At 33.8% G+C, this 26,401-nt stretch overlaps 2 protein-coding genes across 9 annotated transcripts in view; one reads left to right on the forward strand and one right to left on the reverse strand.

The window, feature by feature from the left end:
- The first annotated feature begins 713 nt into the window (after nucleotides 1–713).
- On the forward strand, nucleotides 714–22,192 carry LOC113502773 (sex-lethal homolog). Of its 5 annotated transcripts, XM_026884454.1 has the most exons (8): nucleotides 714–936; nucleotides 5,925–6,140; nucleotides 7,396–7,503; nucleotides 8,073–8,254; nucleotides 8,697–8,784; nucleotides 11,393–11,465; nucleotides 11,981–12,154; nucleotides 15,937–18,242. In XM_026884454.1, exons 1-7 carry the CDS (start codon nucleotides 856–858, stop codon nucleotides 12,139–12,141), a joined length of 909 nt encoding a protein of 302 aa, XP_026740255.1. In that variant the 5' UTR covers nucleotides 714–855; the 3' UTR covers nucleotides 12,142–12,154; nucleotides 15,937–18,242. The 5 variants fall into 5 exon arrangements, with proteins under 5 accessions (XP_026740255.1, XP_026740254.1, XP_026740257.1 ...); XM_026884453.1 differs by lacking the exon at nucleotides 15,937–18,242 and having other exon boundaries at nucleotides 11,981–12,823; XM_026884456.1 differs by lacking the exons at nucleotides 11,981–12,154; nucleotides 15,937–18,242 and adding an exon at nucleotides 19,991–20,074 and having other exon boundaries at nucleotides 727–936; nucleotides 11,393–11,475.
- Nucleotides 22,193–24,097: 1,905 nt separating this feature from the next.
- Nucleotides 24,098–26,401, reverse strand: part of LOC113502886 (proclotting enzyme-like) — a 31,246-nt gene continuing 28,942 nt past the window's right edge. For 3 of the 4 annotated variants that reach the window (XM_026884631.1, XM_026884630.1, XM_026884628.1), the window contains 2 exons: nucleotides 26,328–26,360; nucleotides 24,098–25,123 (listed from right to left, as the gene is read on the reverse strand). In XM_026884631.1, the coding sequence (XP_026740432.1) occupies nucleotides 24,930–25,123; nucleotides 26,328–26,360 (227 nt within the window). In that variant the 3' untranslated portion in view covers nucleotides 24,098–24,929. The remainder of the gene's footprint in view (nucleotides 25,124–26,327; nucleotides 26,361–26,401) is intronic. The other variant, XM_026884629.1, reaches the window with a different exon arrangement.

Consider the following 26,401-nt stretch of genomic DNA (forward strand, 5'->3'; position numbering starts at 1 on the left):
TTAAAAAAAAGATCTGTCGGCTGCGCTTGTCACGTTATTGTTAATAATTAGCAGAAAAATCGTTTAAAAGATTAGTTGTATTAAAATAAAGGACTAAATAAGAAAATATACAAACGTAAGTAAATGATTTTTTATTTACTATAGGGTTTTGTATATGGCTATTGTAGTTTCTTAATAATGCTAACAACGCTGTCAAAAATGATCGAGTAAATATGGTGTTATTTTCGTATAAATTCTTCTATTTACTATATTGTGTTACACTAATAATTTTATCAGAACCAACGCATCTATTTAAAGCAATTTCGATCCATTAGAATCACAGATTAAGTATTTGGCAAGAATATTATTCCTTATAAGGATTCCCCAATTAATGAGATCAATAGCAGAATAATTTGTTATTTATTGAATCCACTTTATAAATCAAACCTTTAAAATATGAAAGATTGTAGGAGTATAAAAAATGTTGAATATAAATTCTTGTTGATTTTTAATACGCCAATATTTTTTTACAATTCAATTTTTGCAGTACTATTATGAATATAATTTTCCCGCTTTTTTGATGTCATTGACCGTATTTTTGGCATGTTGACCTTTTTGTTTGGGGTCAATATCCTTTGACATGTTTAAATATTTTTCCCATGTTTGTACAATTGGAAATACTCAAATAAAGTTTTTTTTTTAATTTCAGGTACAGCTGACAGAGAAATTAGTATAAATCCTTAAAATAAACCAAATAATAGTTATAATATTAAATTTTATGTAGTTTAAAAATGTTGTTATAAAAGTAATTGCTCAATATTCTAATTAGAAGTTAGTGTTGTTTTCTTTGAATAGAGTGTGTTATAAGTGTAATAAATGTGTGAAAGATACCCTGGTTACTTGTTCGGAGGGACTCCTGTCAGTAGTTGGGACAGGGGTTTCAATTCACTGGAAAATGTGAGTACTTATTTCTTTAACTCAGCTAAAGGCTCTTTTTGATATAGTTAACAGTATTAAAAAAGCTTTGTTTTGTTTCTGTAATATATCAATGTATAGCATTATTTGTGTGGGCTTGATTCATTTGAGTAAAGTTTCGTTATTGCACAAAAAAACCATACAAGCCATTTTTAAACCAAATTCTGAAAAAATGAGGTTCTCTGTATCATCTTATGCCAAAAGAACTTTTTCTTATAAGATTCTTAATGTAAAAAAAAATATTTTCAAAGGTTTTATTCATAAAAATAAAGTAGTATTATTTATTGTATTTAGAATCTCAACCACATAGATTTTATATTAATCTAGTTGGTTGCAACACTGAATATTAACAGTTTTTGTTATTTGTTTGAAGCGGGAGCGGTGAAATTTTTTCATTATACAGTTTATTTCAGTTTTATATTTTTCTGCATCTTGTTCTTGTGATAAAGTTGTAGAGAATTATTTTTGAGGCTTGCATAGAATTTATTCTTCAGCCTTTTGTGTTTGCAAGTAAGTTTAGTTTTCTAAATTGTAGGTGATTTGTTCAAGTTTCAAATTAATTTAATACAAGACTTACTTGTATTTATCAGATAGATGCTACTCACTTTTTAGTTAATGCTTTTGTTTGAGATTGTATGCCCATACAATCTTAGTCAAGAAATGATCTCAATATCATTTCATACATATTTCGCGTTTGGTTATTTAATTTACCTATTAAAACAGTGAGATAATAACTGTATGTTGTCTCGTCCATATTGTCGCGCACGGCCTCATCCATAGTCCAGCGTTACCTTTGACGAACAAAATTTCGTATTCAAAAAACCTAACCTAATGACGCTCTCAACAATCCATTATTAATGAGCTCTGTAACTAACGCTTTAGTAAAGAGGCAAGTTCCATTTTACATTGGAAACTTGCCAGCACGCTTGTCGACACCAAACGCCAGTGCAAGATGTAGGGTGGCTTTGCTGGTCTCCTATAATTGAAAATGTTTGGTTAAAAATGCGTTAAATTACAGTCCCGACAATAGCACTGCACGTATCGAAACAAATGGTGCCAAAAAAAAAAACAAAAAATTCTGATTCTTTCGTTTTTTAGGCATCCAGTACTGAGACTATTTTATAACTATCCCACAATACGGCAATTCCTTTTCTTAATCAGGAAAAGAAAGAGCATTGATTCATTCTTGCTCCCTATGGTTTGGACTTTGAAGTTCCCTCGTTGAGTCAAGCTCCGTCGTTATGTTAAATATTAATTCACAAATACATGCTTGCTTATCTATTTAATCTTTACAATATCATAACAAGCAACGTAGTTCAAGCAATGCGACATTTTGCGCAAATCCTATAATTCGATTTATTTTTTTTGGCACCATACAATAGAAGCGAAAAAGTTGAATATATTTTGCTTGTAAACCTATTAAAACAGTATGCCAAGAGGTCACGTTCCGTCCACATTATCCCGAGTAACATCAAATCGTGTTTCACCTACTTCTTAAAAGTAACTATTGCAGTTGAATGTGTCATCGATTGCGGGACCTTTTATCATATTCGTTGCCGGTACTACGATCTGATAATGGTCTGCTCTAGTTTCAAAATACTGCTAAACATATGGACTAAAGATTTTGAAGTAACGGATAGTCTATTTTTCTACTTAAAGTACGCCATCGAATATGTAATAAAATGCGTTAATAATTCAGTTACTTATTAAATCTCTAATAGATTTCCTTTGCTAAAATATTGTGAGTCGCCATAATTTGTTAACATAGATCCGCATATCCCTGTCATGTTGGCCCCTCTAAGTTACACCGACCCCGTGCCTATCTAACAATGGCTGACTTGGCACATATATTCGTCCTTCGCCTCATTTCATAAAAGAGCTCTATCATATTAAGACCATGCACCAATTTTCCGTACATAGGAACATGGTTAAGGCTACGCAATAAATTCTTTGCGTCGTCTTAATGAATATGGTAAACGTTTCGCCTCCTTTAATTAGACCTCCGGGAGGAGCCTTTAAGGTCATGTTTTAATAACACACGTATTCACACGCTGGCCGTGAATTATGATGCCATCTAGTCGGCTATGCACATGTTATTTAACTTGCACGAGGAACTTGGGAGGGCCATGTAACTTTCTTAGAAAGTTGCCTTTAGAAAACTCCACAGAACTCATGAATACTAAAGGACCCCTACCTTCTTTGAGATTACATTCGCTACATTTCTATTATGTTGAAAAACATTTTAAAGTGATCTGTAACAACTATAAGGGATAGTTTACTTATAGTAATAACGTAAAATCACGCGTGCAAAACGATCGTAGCGCGACTTAATCCAATGGTAGGCGCCTTATACAGGTTTTTAGGTCATGGCCGCTTGAATCCCCAGTTTTTTGTTTGATTGTGAAGTTTGCCCGCTCTTGTTTGTTTGTTTTAAATTGACACTGCTCAGTCCAGCCTTGATGAATATGTATCTTGTACATCGTACCCATAAAGAGCAGAGGCTTGGGGAAAATTAGCAGCCGCGCGTTAGGGGCGAAAGGTCATATGTTTGTATGTCTATTACCATTTATTCCAGACGGTTAGGCCGTTTTTAGTGAGTTATATATTCGTAATACATTTCTACTGAATATCGTACCATTTCGTCGGGTTACTCGCCTTTTCCTTATCGTTTTTCTGCCTTTCTTCTCACATATTTCGGGAAAATCTGGCAGAGCTTTCGAAGTAAATTACTACTAGGCGTAGATATAAGATTAGTAGGTATGTTTCATCGGTTGTGGGTGTTGCTTACCCTACCTCTGATAAATCGCTGCGGAGCCCAAAAGCAATTTATTTTATTTATTGGACTCAAAAATTCATCACCAATATATGCCTATTGATTAATTATTTTCCTCAGATTCTTAAATTTTAAAACTTAGTAGAGGTTTTTATTATAATAATAAATGCTAGGAAATTAGGGCACCTATCACGATCATAACTGCAGCATATTATAACAGTTGTTTCACTCTGATGTGATTAAATGCATTACTTTTCATTACCTTAATTGATTTTGTATTGTTTATTCGTTTCACTCCAATACTATTAATTAAATTATCGTCTCAGGTACTTTTAACATTTATAAATTTCTTTGTAATATAGTTTTTCTCCGAAATGTAATATAACATTTTCCCTTGGTTTTTACAAACGGCATCAGAAGTCCGATCAGCGTAGGACCATTCCAGGTCCAAATAAAATTCCCAATCTAAATTTAATGCCAACACAATTCTCTGAAAGCAATTATTTGAGCGTGATCGTTTTAATCCAAGTAGACGTTCCGCGATTATTGAAGCAGAAACCTTTAAAAATATCTGGGTCCGCAATGTTACAGCTGACCTTCATAACTCAAAACTTTTCATAACTTGAAGTATTTTTCTTCTACTTAAATGTACTTGGTAATGGAATTTCTGTAGGTATGCTACGAGGATTGCGCATTTTATAACTAATTCTTGGCTCCGTTCGTGCGATAAGATTTACGGTGTGTGTCTGCCCAACGATTTTCGAGTTGCAACGAACTAAGTCGGTCAGATGAGTTTTATGTAACCCTACGTATTATTAGATGTTTATTCTGTGTTGCATGCTTAATTAGGTTAATGGTTTAAGTTATTATTTATGGATAAGGCATATATGGTAGCCCTTTGTAAGCTCTCGAGAGTCAACTAATCTTGATTAAACCCAATCAATTCCTTTAAAGAAATAAAGTACCTACTTCTCATAGAGTATTAGTAAGCAAATAAAGAAAATTATGGCAGTCGACAAGAAAATCCGATGAGTACCAACCCAGAATAAAACTAAAAGCCCCTAACTTTTCTATGGCCGTAAAATTCTGCTGATAGCCGGTTATTTCAAATGATGTGAAAAGGGTCTACGTTCGACCTATTTACTTTGACTGACTCTGAGATCAAGTCAAACACCGAATATGAAATTAAATGGGGAGTAGGTCAATTTGATAACGGCCGTCCAAAATATAACAGCATCTAGTTCCCTTAGGGACTGTATCTAATTTCACGCGTATAAGGCTGCATGAGGGAGCAAGTAGATTATTCAGCCTTTAACATAAATGCGGTCAAGGATTAATATTGTTTTCAGAGGTTTTGAGCATGTTTATTTATGACAACAATGATCGCTCAAAAGATGTTCATAAAACTATTAACTAATAGGTATGCCTTCCCACTCCAAAATCGGGAGGGAGAATTAGGGTAAAAGTTTACTTACTATGAGCAATCGGAAACCGGTAGTATAGTTTTCTACCTCAGATACAAACGCATATTTGCCATCGCTTACCGTACGTGCCTTTCCGTTGCACACAGGAATCGCGTAATAATCAAAGTGGTCATTCATGCAAGGGTGGAGGAAGCGAGGCATAACCTTGTAGTTCAATCGATGTGCGCAGTAACTATTTACCTCCTAGCTTCAGGAACCTCCCAGCTTCCCAGATGACTGTAACTATCTTGTTACAAAGCGAAGCTATTTTGTCCCGGGAGATTCAACTTTTGCATCGACGATGATTTTATGCATTTTTGGTGCGCTATTTTTGTTTATTTGTCGTAGCTACGTCTATTCGTATCGTGGAAAGATAGTACTGTACCCAAAAAAAATGTCTTGTGCTTTGGTTGTCAGATAAGAATACTGTTTTTTTTCTTTACGTAGTAATCTTTAAACTAACGAAGTTAAGGGATAATATAAATGGTTAAATGAATACTTTTACCAGCTCAACTTATCGATCAACTAGTGACCTTAACCTCCCCAAATGAGCCACAACACGTGTAGGATACAGTTCAACCAAGCCACTATTCCCTACATCACCTGCATGTCTTGCACGTTCACCTCAATCTGTCCAAGTGAGCTACAACACCTTTGCGATACAGGTCAAACCAGCAAATATTCCCCATTCTGCACGTTTTGCACGTTTACCAAATGGACGTTTTCTATTCCAGCAAATCCAACAACAGTATCGGGGCCGGGTGGGCGCGGGCGCGCGCTGCTGGGGCAGTATGTCCGAAGGTGGGGGTGTGTCCGCCGCTGGCGGGGACTCCTGCAAGACCAACCTCATCGTCAACTACCTGCCGCAGACCATGACTGAGAAGGACCTGTACGCAATGTTCATGACAATAGGACCGATTGAGAGCTGTCGTGTTATGAAAGATTTTAAGGTTTGTTGTTGGTTTTGCTCTGAGTTAAGGGATACTTTTGGGCTATATGCTCGGAGCGAGGAAGGGCTATTAAATCGTTTGGATTTTCGTCATGGGGTACAATAAAACAAATTCCTATTGCTAAACCTAATGTTGTATAGAGGTATAGTTTGTGTCGTTGTATAGATAAACTCATATTTTACTTATGGAATTTCAACGTTATTTGTGAATATCACAGGCTACATATTGACTGGAAAATACCGCCCAAAAAGAGGTCAGATAGAGTAAAACAAAACAATAGGCTTAGAGGTACAACTCTCTTATATCGGTTTACACAAATGTCAAAGAAAAGTAACGTTTGAAGTTTTCATACGTAAATACAAAATATTAAAGCATAGCAATAATAACTTCAGCTCGAAATTGTCTCATTTCGCACGCTGAGCGTCCCGAACTCCAATTTTACCTCTGAAGTATGACAGCGGATTACATGCCTCATATTCCGGGAATAACGCATTCCACACTACTCCACTGATGCAATGGCCCGTATAAAAGTGTTTCGCTATAGTTTGTTATGACACTTACGACCTTATTGATCATGTCATGTTTTTATTTGGGGTTTGAATTCGTTACTAACTGGTTAAGTAAGATTTCTCCGAGCGCGAATGTTGAACAAATCGTTCTAATTAAAAAAAAAAGTACGAAATGTCATTTCCAAACATTTGAAATTCTATTCCAATGCTATTTTTCTTTTAGTTCTTTTTTATTTTTCTCTTTTCCGAAATGTAATTCCACCAACATGTAATTAAATTAATTTGCTCACCAAGTGTGAAAACAAAACATTCACACCCACACCATATGTATCTACGTAATTATACTTACAATAATACATATTTACACAAAATAATGGCTATCAATTGCATACTGTATCAATACAGCTGTTCTTCTTCAATACAAGCTATAGTTACCGGTACGGATCTTGAGCGCTGACCTTCACGGTTCACCTGCGCAGAAGTGAATTTTGGGTCCCGTTTGCAGTACGCGCGGGCGGACTTAAGTGCAGTGATTGGCCCGCAACGCATCGCGTCATAGCCCTCATGAGTGATATGTTCTTTGATGCACCTGCATGCACCTCAAGGCGGCTCAAGATTGGCGTTTTATTCGATCATGAGTGTACGATATGCAAAGCGATCCCCACTCTTCCGCCGAGCGCTCAAGATCCGTGCTGGTAACTAAAAGTGTGGTATAAACAAATGAGCACAGGTGGTGTTGGTTGCAGACTGGCTACAGCTATGGGTTCGGCTTCGTGAACTTTACAAGGGAAGAGGATGCTGCTCGGGCGATTGATACCTTCAACGGATACCAGCTCAGAAATAAACGGTTAAAGGTAGGTTAGGTCCATTTTTGTATGGCAATTTTCAACCTTATTGTGCTGGATATACTGACTACCCAAAAATTTCGGACATTATATACAAAATCACAGAAAATGATTTGACTGTTTCAAGTTTAGAGACAAATTTCACTTTTTTTGTGCGACATAAACGAGGACTTTTTTAATTTGTATCTTGCATTTCATTAAAATACCTGTACTATAAGCGCTTTAGTGATACCAATTAGATCCGTATGCTGTCATTGTGTAAGGAAGATGGCGTAACGCACTGCGCGTAGCTTCCTTTCGTTCACTCTTCTTCTGTACACACAAATGTTTGAGGTGAAGGTCAAGTTAAGCTTATTACATTAACAATGTGACCGGTCTCTTAAGCATATGTTCGCATAACGAATTAAAGAGTATTCAAGTTTAAAATTGAGAACTGACTACAATAGAAAGTCGGCTATACGTTAATTAAAATTTCAACCTTAAGTACAAGTAATTAAGTCTTTTGTTGAACGTGTTGAGACTCTGAGTGTCCAGTGTTTCATACTAAATATTCAACATGACCTACCTTAAATCTCCAGGTATCATACGCTCGGCCATCAGGTGACGACATCAAAGACACGAACTTGTACGTCACAAATCTCCCTCGAGCCATAACCGAAGACCAGCTGGAGACCATATTCGGCAAGTACGGCAGGATAGTGCAGAAGCATATACTCAGGGACAAGAGCAACGGTACGCCGCGGGGAGTCGCCTTTGTTAGGTATGGTGGTGTTTTGGTATTAGTATTGGTATTTCTTTTGTACAGACTGACGGATGGCATATGTACTCGTGACTATTGCTACTCAGGCACCCAGTATGACAGTTTTAATCCTTTCTAAAAAATGGGTAATTATTTTTAAGTTAAGGTTATTGGTTATAAGGTGTGCATATTAAAATAAGAATCCCTAAAAGGTCAAAGATACAGCCTTTAAATGTATGATTACATAATCTTTTAAAAATGAGTTGTTGTTCGTTAATCTCGCTAAAACTGGAGAATGGCTCAACCGCTTTGGCTCTTTTTGTCTTAAAATATTCGTCCGGGAAGGTTTAAAAGGTTTTAAATTATGGAAAAATTGCAAAAACAAAATATACATCAACTGTCATGCGGTACGTAGTTTGCCGAGACAGTAAGAAAATAATATTAAATTATAATGTGTCCACAGATTTGACAAACGAGAAGAGGCACAAGAAGCGATAGCAGCCTTAAACAATGTGATACCAGAGGGCGGTACTGAGCCACTCAGCGTTAAGGTATGTGCGACATCTGTCGGATAAGTGGCGTAACATTTGGAAATATAGGCCAATGCCTATAAGGCTTACTTACATTTTCAAAACAACACGAATATAAAATATTAAGAAACCCATGAGTGATTCTGTAAAAAAAATGGTGTACCAAAAGAGTAATAAAAATATTACTTTATATGTAAAATATTATGTGAAAGATTCTCTATGCAGTAAGAAATAAGGTTCAGAATTACATATTTAGTAAAATCACTGTACGTTGCAATATTCTGGCTTCTTCTGCAAGTTCACATTTAATTCAGTCACGTTTTACTAAAATTCTCTGTCTGCAGTAGTTTCTATTAGATAGTTAATTCTTGTCTCTACTTTGTTTCAATACATTTTCTTACTTCTTACTATGAAACTACGAAAGTAACTAACTACTAAAATTAAACAAAATCATATCATACACTCACATGTTTTAAAATATAAGTCATTGTGAAACTTGGACAAAAACGCAGTCTGTTAAACATCACTGAACGCGTACACGAAAATTGTAAAATAAAATTGCCAGGTAACTACATTAAAAAAAAAACAAAAATTCGAATTACAAACATCAACATGTAACTGAAATAATTAATAGATTTTAAAAGCGAAATACCCACGTTTTTAAATGTCACTCCATTAAAATTTTATCAAAGTCTATTCAGCCGTTTTTGTAGTTTTAAATTGCATTGTCATTGGGTAAGAATCTACCCTGAAAAAAATTCAACCTGCTAGCTTATCGGGAAGTGCCTCAAAATTCGACAAACAAACAAACAAGAAAGTGAGTGTATAAAAACGTGGGAAAAAAACAATAAACAAGAATTCGAATCACAAAAAATCAACACTAAACTAAAAAAAAAAACATCAATCAAAAATGTGGGTAACAAAATTGGCGGGGTTGGGTCTAAATTGTAATATATTTCTCGACAGCCGACCGGGAGCGACGCTGTGTACAGGCGGGGCACTGTGAGCCGGGCCAACAGCCGGCTCCGCCTGCACAGTGATACAATGGTGCGAGATAAGCCTACCCGGCTGGGACCATAGCGGGCTTCTAACTGTTTTAAAACCATTGCTGTTCCATGACATTCTTGCTATCATGATATTTTACCCTCCGTTATCAAAGCAAAGCAAAAAAAGCACTGTAAAAGTCATCTGTACAGGGATCCTGTATAATATATGTACAGAATGTCTATAAGGATCATCCTAAGTAGAACCGCAGAAATTGATAGATCACAGGCTAAGCTACACTTGATACGGTCGTACGTCGTACGGTCCGTTGACCAGCTATGCCATAACGAGTTCCCCTGTGTTTCGGAAGGCACTTTAAATTGTTAAAATGTCCTTAAAGAGGGGGATAAAACTCCTTACTCTTGAAAGACCCTTCCCTAGACGATGACTCCTGGAACAGTCGTGGTTTTAAAACATAATAATACGCTTTTTTATAATAGCGAATAGACAAAAACTTGTGTTTCTGGCCGGGGTGGGTTGAAGCACCAGATGGTGCTTATTTTTTATCATCAGCCTTTGCATCATCATTCTTTTGTTTCCTTTATTTCTTTGTCTTTTTTCAGTTTCACAACCTTTTAGAAACGCTTTAGCGATTTTAGACCTTCAGTTTAAGTAAATAAGGATGAATTTTGATATACGTAAATCGATAGAAAATTATTGATTTGTCTAGATGCAATGGCCAATTTTGACATACATATTGGACATTGGTATAAATAGGATCTTAAATTAGAAATTTATTTCGGTTTTGTTTTAGTCATTCCACATCGTGCTTTGGATTCCTATAGGATTATTATTTTACAATTTTAAAGTATAATCTGTCAAAACAAACAGATGAAAAAAATAGATGCAGAATTATAATCAACTTGAAATGGCAATGAATATGGTTGTACATATTGCTTTAGTGGAGTTATTAAAACGCTGAACGATTTCAACCGAGTTCCGGATCCAAAAAATAACTTGCATCTCTTCTCGTCGTTCAGTGTTTTTAATATTAACAATAGTTGAAAACGGTTCCCCTTCCCTTAGGTCGCATGAGGACATTTCTATCTATGTCTTTATGTGCCTACTGTAGGTAAATTCAAATGGGGTGGATAGGGATACCGGGATGAAGAGGCATATGTTTCCCAAATCCCAGTTTTATAAAAGGATTGTGCTTTCAATTTTAAAGTCAAATTTCACTGCACGAATAGACAAGTGGTTGAAGTCACCACGCCGAACCCACTGGGCGCGACGTGTCGCGGGAACATTTCTTCTGTAGGACAAGCATTTGTGTAATCCACGAACGCTTGTCCTGAGTGTGACTAAAGTCATTATTGTAACGTTTCAAAAGTACCTGAAAAACTGCCTATGTAAAATAAAAAAAAATGATTTTGAGTCTGGGTGTTTTTGTGCATGTTACTTGAATGTATGTGAAACCCCCCGTGACATAAGAATTAAGTTCCATAATGCAGGAGTGAAAACTAAAAACAAATTTCGTCGCTATTCGTCCCCTGCATCCCAATTCACCCCGTTCCCCTATACAACTAGTTATTACTTATAGATTATTGGTTATGAAGCTTATTTATACAATTTTTATCGATTCCAGGTGGCCGAAGAGCACGGCAAACAGAAGGCTGCGTACTACGCGGGCTGGGCCGCCGGCTTCCATCATAACCGAGGTGAGTCAATGTAAGACACGATTTCATGATACAGATTTTTTTTCATTAATCTTTTATTGTTAGTTTGAGCGCAGACTTTGACAGTTCTACCGTCACTTTTAAAATTGATTACTTTTTGTTTATAAATTATATTATACATATAATTAGTGTTATTTGTTTGTACTTTGAAACATTTTTTTGCTCTGTTGAGACGGACATCAGATATTTGACACATTTTTTGAATTCATATATTATTATTTAAAACTTGAAGAAAAAAGACCACACGGTGTATAATTTAATCAGGTCATTTTTTGATCCAAATAAAAAACAGTCATAATACTAATCATAAAATCACCAGAAATCACAATTCACCATAAATTAACAACAGACTCCTTCATAAAAAATATACAGTTTAAAATGCAGCATGTTGATAATCACAAGCAAAAGTACCTTTACTCATCTACACAAAGACGCCATCACCTAACCGTGTATGAGCTGACCTACCCGCCCTTGCCCTGTGCACGCTGCCCGGATAGCGTCGGTCCCGCAGCGCCACCACAGCCTGGACCAGCTCGACATGCTGCACAGCCGCCAGGACTACTCCACCAACTACGGCATGTACGGCCTCCCCAACCGCTACCTGCGCCGCGACTACTACAACCAGCCCTCTTATATGAGCCATCATCGCCCATTTTGAAAAGGACTTTACTGTAAGAAGTTCCGTCTAACCGATACCAGGATATAGACGGACGGACTTTTCATTTAGTAGTGTAATTTAATTAGTGGTGGTGATTGCTTGTTCGTGGGAGTTTTTGAGCGGGGTGGGGTCAAATGTGCTCTTGTAAATTGCTGTCTCGTTTCATTTTAATATCGAATATTTTTAATCGATTTTATCTAGCGATTGGGAAATTTTGGATTGGTGTTTTAACTATTTTTCTACTATTTTAGTATATTTTGTCCCACCTATTTCGGTATAAGTGTTATTATAAGTATAGTGAAATTAGGGATTAGTGGTGATACTCAAAAATTCCTACTGGAACATAAGTGTACAAGTGTGGTTTAACGTTATTTTGCGCTTAGTTCTCCCCTTCCATTGTTAAAATCCTACGCTTCTTCTCTAATCTAAGATAGACAAGACTCCTTATATTATGGGTGGTAACGTTCGATGGTGTTGCCAGGTTCGTGAACGGTTTTTGTTGCTAGCCTAAAATAAAACTGAAATCGTTTACGAACACTTTCTCTGGCCACGACTGAGGCGATGTTAAATATTAATGTAAAATTGGAATGTTAAAATTTTGACTATAAAAGATATCTTCTAGGTCTTGTGTTGGGTGGAAAACATGAAACTTAAAATTACAATCGATACTAGTCATTTGATCAGATTTTAACGGTGTTTAAACCTAAAAATTGATAGTTAAAGTGACGTGACTGCTGAAAAAATAATAATTAAAAAGTTTAATAGTTTTAAATTCAACACAAGATAAATTAATGTTATAAAGTAACCTGAAAACTATACTATTCAACTGAGGGACCCTGTCTCAGCACAAAAACATGTTATCAAATTATAGAAGTTAATAGTTTAGACGTCTCTTAGTGAAGCACTCTTCAACGTTTATCCTATAGTTACCAAATTATATTATTTAAGGCGGATGAATATGATATCACTATATCATGCCTACAGAAGTACAAGTAGATAAATCTGATATTTTTAACCGTCTTCAAAAACGAGGAGGATCTCAATTCGTTTGTATTTTGTTCATGTTTGTAACTTCTGAATTGATGAACCGATTTTGTTGATCATTTTTTCAATTATTGTGAATTAAGTTTGGACCCATCAAAATTTTATCAAGTACTAGCTGCTGCCCGCGACTTCGTTCCCGTGGGTAGAATATATAAGTTATGATTTATACCTGCCCTGTTTTTTTCCCATTTTCCATTGTACCTATCTTCGCTCCTATTAGTCGCAGCGTGATGGTTTATAACCTAAAGCCTTCCTCGATGAATGGTCTATTCAACACAAAAAGAATTTTTGAATTTGGCCCAGTAGTTCCTTAGATTAGCGCGTTCAAACGAACAAACAAACTCTTCAGCTTTATATATTAGTATAGATTTTTACTCAGCTTATTAAATATTTTTTATTTGAAATCGGCTGAATGTTTTGTTGTTAAGAAAATGTTATTCGTAGAGAGAAATGTATAATTTTCTGGCATCAAATTCAACAAATTACTGTTCCGATACTCGTGTGATAAGAAATAATTCAGTAGATATCGTATTCATCCACCAGTAGACAGTTTAAATAAAGTATTTAATTATACAATTTACATAATTACATTTCCCTGATACTTGGGTTGATTGCCTAGAATATATTATTTTGCAGCCTTGTTTAAAATGTAAGTAGAGCGATTATATTTACACTCCAAAATTACGTATGTTGATAAATAAATAACGCAACGCGAATTAACGCGGTCACATTTACCTTTAACGCTTCGACATTTCGGCCAGGTTACTAAAGACGTGACCGCGTTAATTCCGTTATGTAACTTTATAAAGTATGTTGGTATTTTAGTTTTTAAAATAGATATATTTTTAAGCTAATATACTTATAGACAGTTGAAATATAACAGAATATTTATGTACTAGACGTCTGATATGATAAACGAATTCATTTAAATAACATAAGTTGTGCAAATGTCAATTTCTTAATTTTATCTTGTAATGTTGTTCATACAAATATGTTAATTGCTTGAACTAAGATTCTTGAATTATTTAATAAATGCAAATAATTAGGCTTTTGCTCAAACTGTTTATTGTTACTTTAAAGTTATCTTCATACTAGATTTACACGCTTGCTTTTCTTAAATGCAAATACTCTTAAATTTCCATTAAGATGATGTTACATAGCTTACCATTTCAAGGAATTAACGCTATCACATCATCAATTCACATCAGTATGAGAATTAACACCGTTAGTTCCCGAAAACCGTTGCTTACTAGTATTCTTGACAGTAGTTAAAAGTTTTCAGTAAGCATTTGTGTTTGAAAAATTAAACATTTGTAAGAACAACATTACCGACTTATCGGCTTATGAAAACATAATAATGTGCTCAATAGAAATAAATATATAATTGTCTGTTAAACAGCAGTGTAGCTAGATTGTAATACAAGCTTTGATTAGTTTGGGGAAGTATGAGATGTACCGGTTATATGCTTAGTACATAGTGATATAGATCTTAACGATATGTTGTTATTTATATTAGTTGTTAAGATGTATTTGTTAAAGCACCGTTTTTTTTTGTAGAGCATTTGTCGTGAATATTGTAGATTACATTTTGAAACTATGAATGGGTAAAACTGTTGATGTGAGATTGATATTTAAAGAAAAAAATTCTTTTTTCTTGGGATCTTTGATGTTTGAAATTGGTATTTCAAGTCAGTATTTAGGGTTCAGTTAAAGTGTTTTACTTCTTATGTTTAGTTGATTTTTTTAAGCAATTACATACCTATTATTTGCAAAAGCGTGGTTAAAGCTGAAAGCTTGAAGCTGTGATAAAATTGAAGTTCAAGGTTTTGAGTTTGATCCCAAAACCTTTTTTGTATGTGATTAGTAACAGATATCGAAGCTTCCGTGCTTCAGCAGGCACTTAAACAGTGAGTGACAGAATATGGGAATAAAGAATGAATGTGCCCTTCGTAGTTTACTGAAGTCTTATGATTACGATTTAGGTAACAGTGGCTAGTGAGCCACTGTTACCTAAATCGGCCTGGATACATTATTATGATTATGCCAAAGCACTTATATCCCAACGATTTATAACGCTTCATTGCCGCATTTATATTTTAACGTTAAATTGCAATAGCTCACATGTAATCTATAATATTTGCGAGCAACAAAATATATATTAGATAATATAGTTATTTGAATACTTAAGTTAATATCATTATATTTGGAAGGCTTCTGACGTAATGAACGCTTATATCAAACAAAAAATGTACTACAAACAAGCTTTTGCTTTGAAAAAGACTTTAAAAACTGTTATAGTCGCTTTGTATAACTAGAATATCTGTTATCGATTTATCACATGGATAAAAAAGGCATAATGCGTTTATGAGCATGGAAACAAACTTATACAGCTATAGTTTGATCTTAAAATAAATAAACCACCTAAATGAACTGTGGCTTAAAACATAGCCAAACAATAAAAGAATAGACACAAAAAGTCGAATAACTTTTCCCAGGATAATTCTACGTCCAACAGCCGACCTAGATTGATTGTTGCTTGATTGACGGATTGATTAATTGATTGAGATCAGACTTATATTAAATAATATTGTTTTCCATGTACATGAGCGTTATAATATATTGAAGACACATTGTATCCTTAAACTACTCACGTAATTGGGGATTGACCAAATTGGATACAAATTACTCATGTGAAGTGTACCTATTGTATTTCAAGGTCACTTAATAACTGTTTATAATTCGTCTTTCTAGCATGCTCTCAGCCTGCTGTCAGGGCATCGCTGACCGATCACACAACACGTCGGTCTAGTACAACCGCAGCGGACAGTTGGCTGTAAAAAGCTGACAACATGATATATGTTTATTGTTTTTTCTAATAATAATAAATATAGTTTTCCAACAAGGGTAGAACAGTCGAATGGATTTTTGAGTTAGGGATGGATAAGGATATGATAATTTTATTTGTGTTGCCCGAAAACAAAACCCTCGCTCTTAGTGAATTTAATCGTTGTGTGTGTTTTAGCATGGATTTCTATATCGGATGTAGAAACAAGATAAAATTAAATCCTCCATTCATCCCTTGCTTAAAAATTCCATGTATATCATAAACATAATACTAATAACCAATTTAAAAGGTATTACAGTGATATGCGTTCATTATGGCGGACTATACATTGACAATATGCAGCGGTGATTCGTACGTTCAGTAGGTGTTTCGGAGTCTATCGAGTGTTGTTCCCGTTATATACGTTCCTATTTGTATTTCCTTAAGGTCGAAATTCGTTTCTACAACGTCGTTCAAGTGGTGTAAGGATGTGCATTTAAATTTGGACCTTAACCCGTACTCCAATAAATGCTATTTACCAGAAACAAGATAATGACAGCGTATGTCTTTTTTTATAGTTTATTACATCAGGTCTACGTCGAAGACGAAAGAAGCTGCTTAGGTAAGAATCGGGAAACTAGTCAAATAACCCGGAATTTCCATTACATCACTGTACATGGGACACTGAGATACATGGGTGAAAGTAAATATAATTGTACTAATGCGTGCGTGCGAGATTATAGCTTACCATAAAAGTGAAATGTGTATGTTTTAAGGTTCATAATTGAATGCTCATTTTTTTGCGGCAAGGGCGGCGTTATTAATGAAATTTGACCCTAATGTGATGGGTGTCCGGACTGGTAGATATATTGGTTAGGTATAGTGTGGGAAAAATATTTTACTTAAAATATGTAGAATGTAATTATTTCATTGCTTTTAAAACAAGTTTTTCTTAAGTGTGTTTTTTAATCTTAATACTTTTTAGGATTGCAATGAAATCGGATTTCCTAATACTCATTGAATTAGAGCTGAAAATCAAACTCATATTTTGATATCAATAAAATGTAAGCCTTATAATATCTTACTTATTTACTACCGGCAAAGATTATAATATTAAATAAATAACGTAAAATAGAGAGAGAGAGAATAAAAGTAAGTCGTCCCGATACCCATCACATGCTCTGTCCCTTTCTAGGCTAGTGTAACTTATTACGTAACTGTAGCGACTTGTTAAGTGCTCGAGTTCAGTGGGGAGCCCCCGTCTTGCACTTTAAATATAGAACGTTGTTATTTTGACAGTGACAGCTGTCAAAGTACTTTTTTAATATGGCTAAAAAGTTTCAGTGAAAATAGGTTTGTTATGAATTATGAACTTATGTTCCTATAATTATTATATGACAGTAGAAATAGATTGTGTTATGTGAAAGCATGTGCTTGTTACGTGTTTGTGTCGTTGTTTGAATTAAACGTTATTTTATCGTCGTTTTTCATTATTTAAGTTAGATAGTTGCATGTTTCATTGCGTTGTGTTTTAAGAGTTTACTTCTAAGTTAGCGGATAGATTTTCCTCACTGAACGCGGATGTAGGTCTAGAATGCTAGAACTAGTTTCCAAATGTGAATTGTGCCTAAATAATGCGTAATTTCTAAGAAATGTACTATCGGGGTTCACGAAGTCTACCGTACGAGAAATTTAAAACTTGTTAAAGAGGTTATATATAAAATTTATGATGTAGGGTGCTAATCTCGATGTTAAAATTAGGACATACGCAACTGTGTTAATAAAATGTATAAATTATGAGATGGCACCCGTTGTAAACTGTTTAAGATAAGTGTTTCAAGATTGGGAACGTGATTGTGTGTTTGAGTGTAGAGTCCAGATAGAGTCGCCATTTCTTTTTAAAACTTCATTTAACTAGTTTAAAATATATGAAGATTTGAATAAAATTAATTAGGAACGTATTAGAGATCTGTGTTAAAGAGGGCCATATAGCGTTAACGAGCTAGTCAGCCCAATAAACGACCACTTCGCTTGTTAAAACGCGACTGATAATGTGAATATAGGAACGTTAGTACGAAGTCGTAATTATTGGAACATTATAAAGTATTTAAATCTGCTGTTTTTTAAGCATAAGAGGAAATGTATAGCATACCATGAGCTCTTAAAACAATTTATCATCGATGAAAAAGCGAGAAAGCGCTCTACATTCCGCCTATCGGCGTCTCTATTCCCACAATAGCAGTAGACATACTCTAAAAGTTCCATAGTAAAGGAACAGATTTGAAACACGTAATGTTAGACACGCATTGAATGCTGTTTAGTATATTAATTATGAATTTTTCAATTAACGACAATCACCTTCGTAAATCTTGTGGCGCTTATAATATTTTAAAAATATAGAATTGTTATTAATTAATGTCGGCGTGAATGCTTGTTATTATTATTATATTTTGTGGCTCTAGATAATATTTTTGTCGCCGACTTTTCATTTAAAATATATTGTTTATTATTCTTGTATGTGACGTGACAATGATTTACTAAATGTATAAAAAGTAACTCGACTAAATTATACAGCCAGTGTGTATCCGTATTTATAAAAAATGTGAAATTTAAAAAGTATTTTTCAAATTTAGGATCTATTATGCCAATGGCGGTTAAAATTATAAATGTTTAGAATAGAAGTGTTCTAATGTTGAATTCATAAAATAGTGATGCGTGTATTTAGTCGAGTTATATTAATGTTACCATGCGTTAAAACTATAATTGGCCTTATGAAGATAATTGTAAAACTAAGTTTTCATATATGATAATAATTCGATTATTATTACGAATAATTCTGCGATTAAAAATAAATTTAATATTTATTAATATATTTACCTTTTAGTCGATTTATCATTCATATTTGACTGTTAGCTAATTTTTTAATGTAGGTTTCGCTTATCGACAGAATATTATGAAAACGAAGTATTAAAATAATGTGTGTTTATTTAAATTATTAATAACATAATAACAATTTGTTTCAATATTCTTTGATGATATGTAGTAGTAATTTCACATAAAAAAATGTATTTTTCCTAAATTTTCATTGTACCTATCCTACGATATTTGCATGAACAAACGTATGTGACAATATTGTAAAATTTCAACGAAATTGTGAGCATTCGATGCTTGTATGGAAAATATAAATTTTTGTCACTTATGTATGTTAATGCTACGGCTGAGTATAGAGTTTTTATTTAGGGACGATGTATCTTTTAGTGAATGTTGAGAAAAGAGGATATTGTAAGGACATTAAAGAGACATGTCCGCGCAAAAAGGTTTTATAGAAATCTAATAGCATGTAGCCTATAAACTATGATCTGGATGGAATAATGAGAGATCTATTAAAAATAAATAATAATAGTTGCGAAACATAGCGTTGGAAAATAATTTCATTTAGTTTAATGAAATTGAATATGCTAAAACTTATTTTCTGGCGGTTGTAATAAAGTATATAAAAAAGATACATGCCCGAATAATATTTAGAATTCAGTACTTCTCTCTAGAATATTTAAACTTGGTAACATTAAATTTGTAAATATAATGTGCTGAAATATCAAGATCTTTACAATTTATCTAAGATACTGTTGTCCCTTTTAAAAACGTCTGTACTAAGCATTATAATGTTTTAAAATATACAAAAAAAATATGAATACTTTTTAATATTACGATATAGTATTTTGTGATTGTATTAAAGTGTACGTATAAACTAAGGTTAGGTCGAACGAAAATGCAAAAGTATTCTTCCAAACTTTGGCCAAACGATAAATAGTGATGTATAAATAAATATTATTCATGAATGTTGTATTTTTAAACCTCATTATATACTTTTTTTGCAAGCAAACAAGGAGACTTATTCGGGAAGTGAGAGTGTTCATCTCTTTTATTAATTTGCTTTTATTTTCATTGCTTGACAATTTACTAATCAGGTTTTGTTTCCAGGTGATTATGCGTGGACGTGCGGCAACTGTATGATGCCGGACCCTTGGGAGAGGTTCTCATCGCCGCCCCTACCCGGCAGTCACCCCACAACTCCTAGAAACGGCTGCCGGCCAGGCGTGTGCGTCAACAACAGAGCTTACCCCCCTAACTATGTAGGCAAGGGCACCCCGCGGTCTAATAGAGGCAGGAATCTCCCCTGGGCCCCCAACTTCGGATCAGAAGACCGCTACAAAGGTCAGCGATGCAGAAACGCGCCGGCGCCATATTGGTAACCGTTGCGTAATCTAAAATGGCGCAGTTCTTCGTTTGAAATTCAAACGGTTATACGGATCGAGTCGAATCGGGTATTCAAGGGTCAGTCATTCGAATAGTGAACTAAGTAAGTTTTAATACTAGTTTTTAAAACAAAATGATTACGTTACGTCTTATGGTCAGTGAGTCTGTAGCAATGAAATAAGTTAAGATATGAATACGTCGACATACTCAGTATTCTGAATCCTATTAAAATAATTTAATATTAAATGTAGTTAGAAAGTTACCGAAGTGACCCTCCCCGTCAGTACAATGTGACGTCGATCCGTAACTCGGAGGAATGTTAATAGTTTGGCAAGTTGTGACTTTGATCTCAGTGCTATGTATATAGAGGACGATTGTCGAGTTGTTTGTGTAACCAGTTACTTAACGGTTCATGCGATACAGTGCTCAAATAAAGTTAGGTTAGTAAGTTGTAATAAAATGTATTATTGGCTTCTAACCTCTGTTACTCTGTCTAGTGCGTAAATAGGTAAAGCAATAAATAGATAGGATAATTATTTCTGTTATACAAATAGTTATTATAACATAGTACTTAACCAATATCAGTATGAAAAGTTAAAAATGTTTGAAATACAAATAAATGCAGCTATTTCAAAAGAATTCATATGCCAATAGTAGAGTACGAAGTATCGTATGGATACGTATTTTATTCTGGTTACTAATTGTAAATAATTATGTATAGATGTGATTGTGTTGAAAGGACACTCGTTGCATATTGATAGTCAGACTCCATTCATTCACAAGTACTAGAATATGTACTCGATGTGAATAGTTTGAGTTATATTTTGAAAGTTATTGAATTGCCCATTTCATCAGACATTTGATGTTTTTTACGTTGAAACGTTTTTGAATTGTGGTCACAGATTAGTAAGCTGATGGAGTGTCTATTAAGGGTTAAATTGAAATGATGAAATAATAATGAGTTTTATATGTTAGGGGTTGGCAGAAAAGTTAAATAAAGTGAGATAATCTCTTGTTGATTGGTATGCTATAACTACCTTGTTTCGATCAAATCGATGTGTCCAGTGCCGGCGTAAGGGCCACTGACACCCCGGGCGAAAATATTATTTAAAAAAAATATATTTAAAAATGAATCGACCTTTTATTAGGATGCGTACTTTATATTAATATTCCATCAATAATAGCACAGAGCTTAGAGGCAAGAGACTCAACCTTCAGACCTTGGCGCCCCCCAGAATTTGTCGCCCTGAGCCATCGCCCCATCACGTCCCCCCCTAACGCCGGCACTGGATGTGTCAAATTGCAATTCTCTATTATAGACTTTCTAGTATTGATTAGACTTTGCTCATTTAGCTTTTTCTATTACAATTCTAGTCTCCAAATACTGTCATGTCTCTCTTTCTCCATTCTCCATAAGTGATACATTAAAAGATATTTCAAACTTAACTTGGTTTTCAGTATTTGGATTCTTATCTCGCATCAATACAACAAAAACTGTTTCAACGTAAAACAATCAAATGAAATATATTTTTATTCATGTTCAAACATTTTTTCAGTCGTGAAGTCGAAGTTAATTTGTTTAGTTTTCACATGTTTTTTGACGAGTTAATGTTTCGTTTGTCATCTCATGGATTTTGGTTTATTTTGTTATTGAAAATAACTTTTAATATTTTCATTTCATAACATTAAATATGTTATTTTATTGTTCAATGTGGAGGCTTTTGGTTTTTATTTGTAAGTATAGAATGGAATGTCTTTTAAGAGTGAAGTGTCGGTGTGATTTGAATGCAGTATTTTTCTATAATAATAATAATTGAACCTCCTCGCTATCACCCCTTGGCCATAACGTGAAAGCTCATAACCTAAATTTTCCTGTTTTGTTTCATAATTAAAGTCGTATTCTGTTATAATCCTCCTGAATAAATTTTTAAGAAAAAATACTTATATAAGTTCGTACCTAGGTACGGTTTGTTGGAGACGAAAGGTTTAAGGGACTTATGCGGCCTTGTAGGTATACGAAAGGGTTATTATCCGCCTACAAGTATTTTATGCGAAGAATGTAGGTTATATAACAAGAGATCCATATTGAATAATAAGATTACATTTTATGTATTTATAGTTCTCTCTCGTGTAACGTAACGTTTTTTTGTACATTTGTGTATTTTTTTTTGTAACTATAGATGTTTTATTATACGATGCATTGAGTTTGTTTATTTCTACAAATGTTTCTTCTATTTGTAACATTATAAATGTTATGACACTGTTCAGTCGTTTTATTTCTCATGTTTATTACAAATAACGGTTAGAAGATGCTTTATTCATTAAGATAAATGGAACACGCTTTGATGCGATGGTATTCCTTTTTTAAGGTTTCCATTGACTTTTATACTCCATTTATTTAGGTAATTTAATTAAAAAGACAAGCAAAATTGGTGAATAATTCACGTAATAAATTTAATAAATAAACGACGGATATTAATATCTTTTATAGCTAAGTTTTGGTACAGAATCCAAGATTGGAAACTATTACGTAAATAAATGGAATACAGTTGCAGTCTCTATTGTCAATAATAAATAATTAAAGTACTGTAAAATTATATTGATCGATACACATAAATGTAACCAAATTAAAAAAAAGCTATATACGATCGCACGTAGTTACCTACGTACCTATACACAGAGCGAGTTAAACAAAAGCTTTCAGAAAAGAAACTTATACCTACTAAACTAATGTTCTAGAAAGGTCTTGTATTTCCACAACGTTATTACTACCTAAAAGGTAACGCCACACAACATTCAGTATTTACTTGTACACAAGCTGAATTATTTATGAGTGTTACACACGGCTTTAGTTCTCGCATATTTTGGCTATTCTACTAGTTCGGGCTCAGCTCACAACGTTTATTCATGAGTGAGGTCGAAAGCTCGGATTTTCTGCACCTGAGTAATGCCACACAAATAAATATAAATGGTATTCACATTTCACAAGTCTTGCGGAATATATTCAAAGAAAAAAACATCTAACTCGCTAAGTTATGTACCGCAGTATCGTAGCTGGTATTTAGTGTGTTCCTTTTTTTATTATCGAATGCCAATTAAAATAATTTATGATAAAACATGGGGTGCTATAAATTATCTGTGTAATAAAATTTTAAAAAAGGTAAATAGAGAACGATATTTAATTATTAACCATATTTAATTATTTATTTTTTTAAAACGTCAGCTGTTATGGTTTGGCTTGAGGTCAATTCACACCGAAATATTAGTGGCGGCCGTCTTTATTATACAAATAATATTAATACCCGTCTACGAAAGGAAGAACTTTACAATCATTGTAAACCTTTAGGCACAGGAAAGGGAATAACAAGGAGGCTGCCCCCAACGGGCAAATTTGCAAAATAAAATAACAAAATACATTGAAAAAAATATATTTGTTATAAAATGGAATATTTTGTTCATGTTTTTAAATCAGTCTATAAAATTGATTCATTTTTCAATATTTTACAATAACATCTTTGAGCAATATTTTATGACGCATTTTATTAATGTTGTGTTTAAAAATGTTATCTAGTTTCATTTTAGGAGCAAATTCCCACTCGTTTACTAGCCCTAATTTAAGTACGAGAATAGGTACTTACAAATAATAATAATTGTACTTAGATAATAAAAAAGACCATTTATGTAAGTATTTAAAAGTTAATTATTGGTCACAAAATATAATTTAAGTTCTTCAAGCCATTATACATTTTGAATAAATACAGAAAGGTAAAAGGCAGCTTGACAAAAAAAAAGAAAAAAGGAACAAGTTAGATTCTAAATAAATTTAGGAATTTAATAAATTTTGAATTAAATATTTATTTATTTTTAAATTGTCTTTTTATGTTAACTGCCTTTCCTCTTCCTTGCCTTCGTTTGTCAGTTTATTGTTAACCCCTGCTGGGTACCACGTCCTTTTTTTTGGTCCATGGTCTACCATGGATTGTAGATACTATATAATAGATACACTTCGAAAATGACTGTTATGTATAAAATCTTACACTTTTGTAGAGAGTTGCAAACAGTCTTGTTAGTTAGTTTATTTACGTATATGAAACTGGCTCTAATTTTAATTACTAATTTAAATTGGCAATAGTAGTATTTAAATACCTTGTTTAAAAAGAAAATGGCTACAACAATAATGTTATGCTATCAACTAAAGAAGGCTTTGTTTGTCAATACGGAGACGTTGATAACAAAATACGTTAAAAATCTAGCTAGCTACCTGAAAATTGATAATAATTAGTACCTATAGGTACTTTTTGAAGATTTTAGTTAAATTATTATATCTAAAATAAAATTAAATATATAACCTAAGATATTTTTGAAAGATCCTGTTTACAAAGTCAACTAAAACATAACAGACGAGTGAGGGTTTTTTTTTTAATTATGGAAGGACAAAACTACTATCTAAAAATTTGCACCTACGATCCCCGCAAATTGCGAACCGAGCTGCCAGCCATTTTGGCTTGTTCCGTAGGTTGACGTCACGTAGTTCATAATTCGACAAGGTTCCTGCAATTTGCGAGGATTATACCAAAATGGTATGTCTTGAAAACCATACTTTTTCAAAATCTTAAAAATAACTAATCGCTTCTATTTACTAAATTAGTCTTACACAATAAGATCAATAATCATACACGTGCTGTTTAATCCAAGGCAAGAATTTAGCTAAATCAGTGAATATGACGTAGTGTGTCGGGTCACACCGGTACTCGTTTTGCCGCGCTACGGACAAAGACACGAGCCCCCTGAGGTACCAGGTCCTGCTGCTTTTGAACACCATGCCGCCGCCGCTGTCACCGTTGCAGACCGAGACACCTGAAACCATGAACAATTAGTTTAATATCTAATTATTTTGACGTTTACTGCTTTTGTTTTTTAGTTATGATGAATTTTTGGGTCAAAATTGACCCATTACAAGGACCTATTAGTCTTTTTACCAGTCTTTTGGTAAGTAATCTGCAATACTCATTGCCATTAAAATCCAGGTCAAGTCATAGTACTGCCCGTATTTGAAATAATAAAAAGTTTTTTTGGAGTTAAAAGTTAGACATAAATATTAAGTTTTAACTGCCTGTACAACAAGTAAGTACATGATATTGCATTTGGGGTACGACTGAAATCATAAACATAATAAAAAAATACATTTACACTTGTCACTTTGGTTGCAGCTATTACTTCCCTTACCTCACCGCGCAATGACCAAAAATAATTAAATATGTAATAATACCATTCACTCATTCATTCATAAAACCATATCATGTGAGTAGGTTATATTAACTACTCCAACTTAATTTACCGATCTAAACATGCTTCTTATTTATAAATTTACCATGCTATTAGTTATTACTTTGTTATTTTGTGTAAATTGTAGTGGATATAGGGTGTCGCAAAATTAACGAAAGATTAAATTTTTGCCGCTATTTATGTAGTTAACAATCGTAAAACAATAGATCGACAGCTGGCTTTTCATGACAATGTTTCAAAAATAATGAGAACGTGGTTTTATACAAAATATGTCAGCTGGCAGAAACTTATTGAATAAATATTGATATTTAAAATCACAAGTCCTTATCAACAAGCCCCCAGCATGAAATGACTGAAGCTGTGGAGACCAGCTTCCCTATGTGCTCCATGAATATCCCACGTACCTTATAACTAAGCAAAAGAAAAAACTGTTTTCTATTTACCTAATTCAAATTTTGCGTTAATTTTCGATCACCATTGTATTATAAGGATTAGGTAGGTAGGTATAGTATCTAACTACATGTCTACATTCAAAACCTATTAAGTAATTATTTAATCATCAGACAGTGGTTTAGTTTGAAACGTTAAGTGTTATAATAGTAGTATAATCTAAGCCAATTAAAATGTGTTAAAAGAACCTCAGTTATCTGCATTAGTTTTAAAGATCGCATTGTTATCAAGAGCCTTTTAATAACTAATTTGTTTAAGTACAAGCTTAGTGCGTAAACCTTTGTGCTACCGTTATTGGTAAAACTTTAAAAGAATCTAAACATACTTTTCCTAGTGCCGGTTTGTTCATTGTAGACTCCTGGAAGCAACAAGCATTATATTAAGCCGGAGACATATTAC

The sequence above is a fragment of the Trichoplusia ni genome, chromosome 18, assembly GCF_003590095.1.
Source record: "Trichoplusia ni isolate ovarian cell line Hi5 chromosome 18, tn1, whole genome shotgun sequence".
Taxonomy (NCBI): Eukaryota; Metazoa; Arthropoda; class Insecta; order Lepidoptera; family Noctuidae; genus Trichoplusia; species Trichoplusia ni.

Coding starts and splice junctions, on each gene's coding strand:
- LOC113502773 (XM_026884452.1), top strand. CDS start 856: ATGTGTGAAAGATACCCTGGTTACTTGTTCGGAGGGACTCCTGTCAGT. Junction 6,141..7,395: donor GTGTTATGAAAGATTTTAAG/GTTTGTTGTTGG, acceptor TGTTGGTTGCAG/ACTGGCTACAGCTATGGGTT. Junction 11,466..19,990: donor CGGCTTCCATCATAACCGAG/GTGAGTCAATGT, acceptor TTTTGTTTCCAG/GTGATTATGCGTGGACGTGC.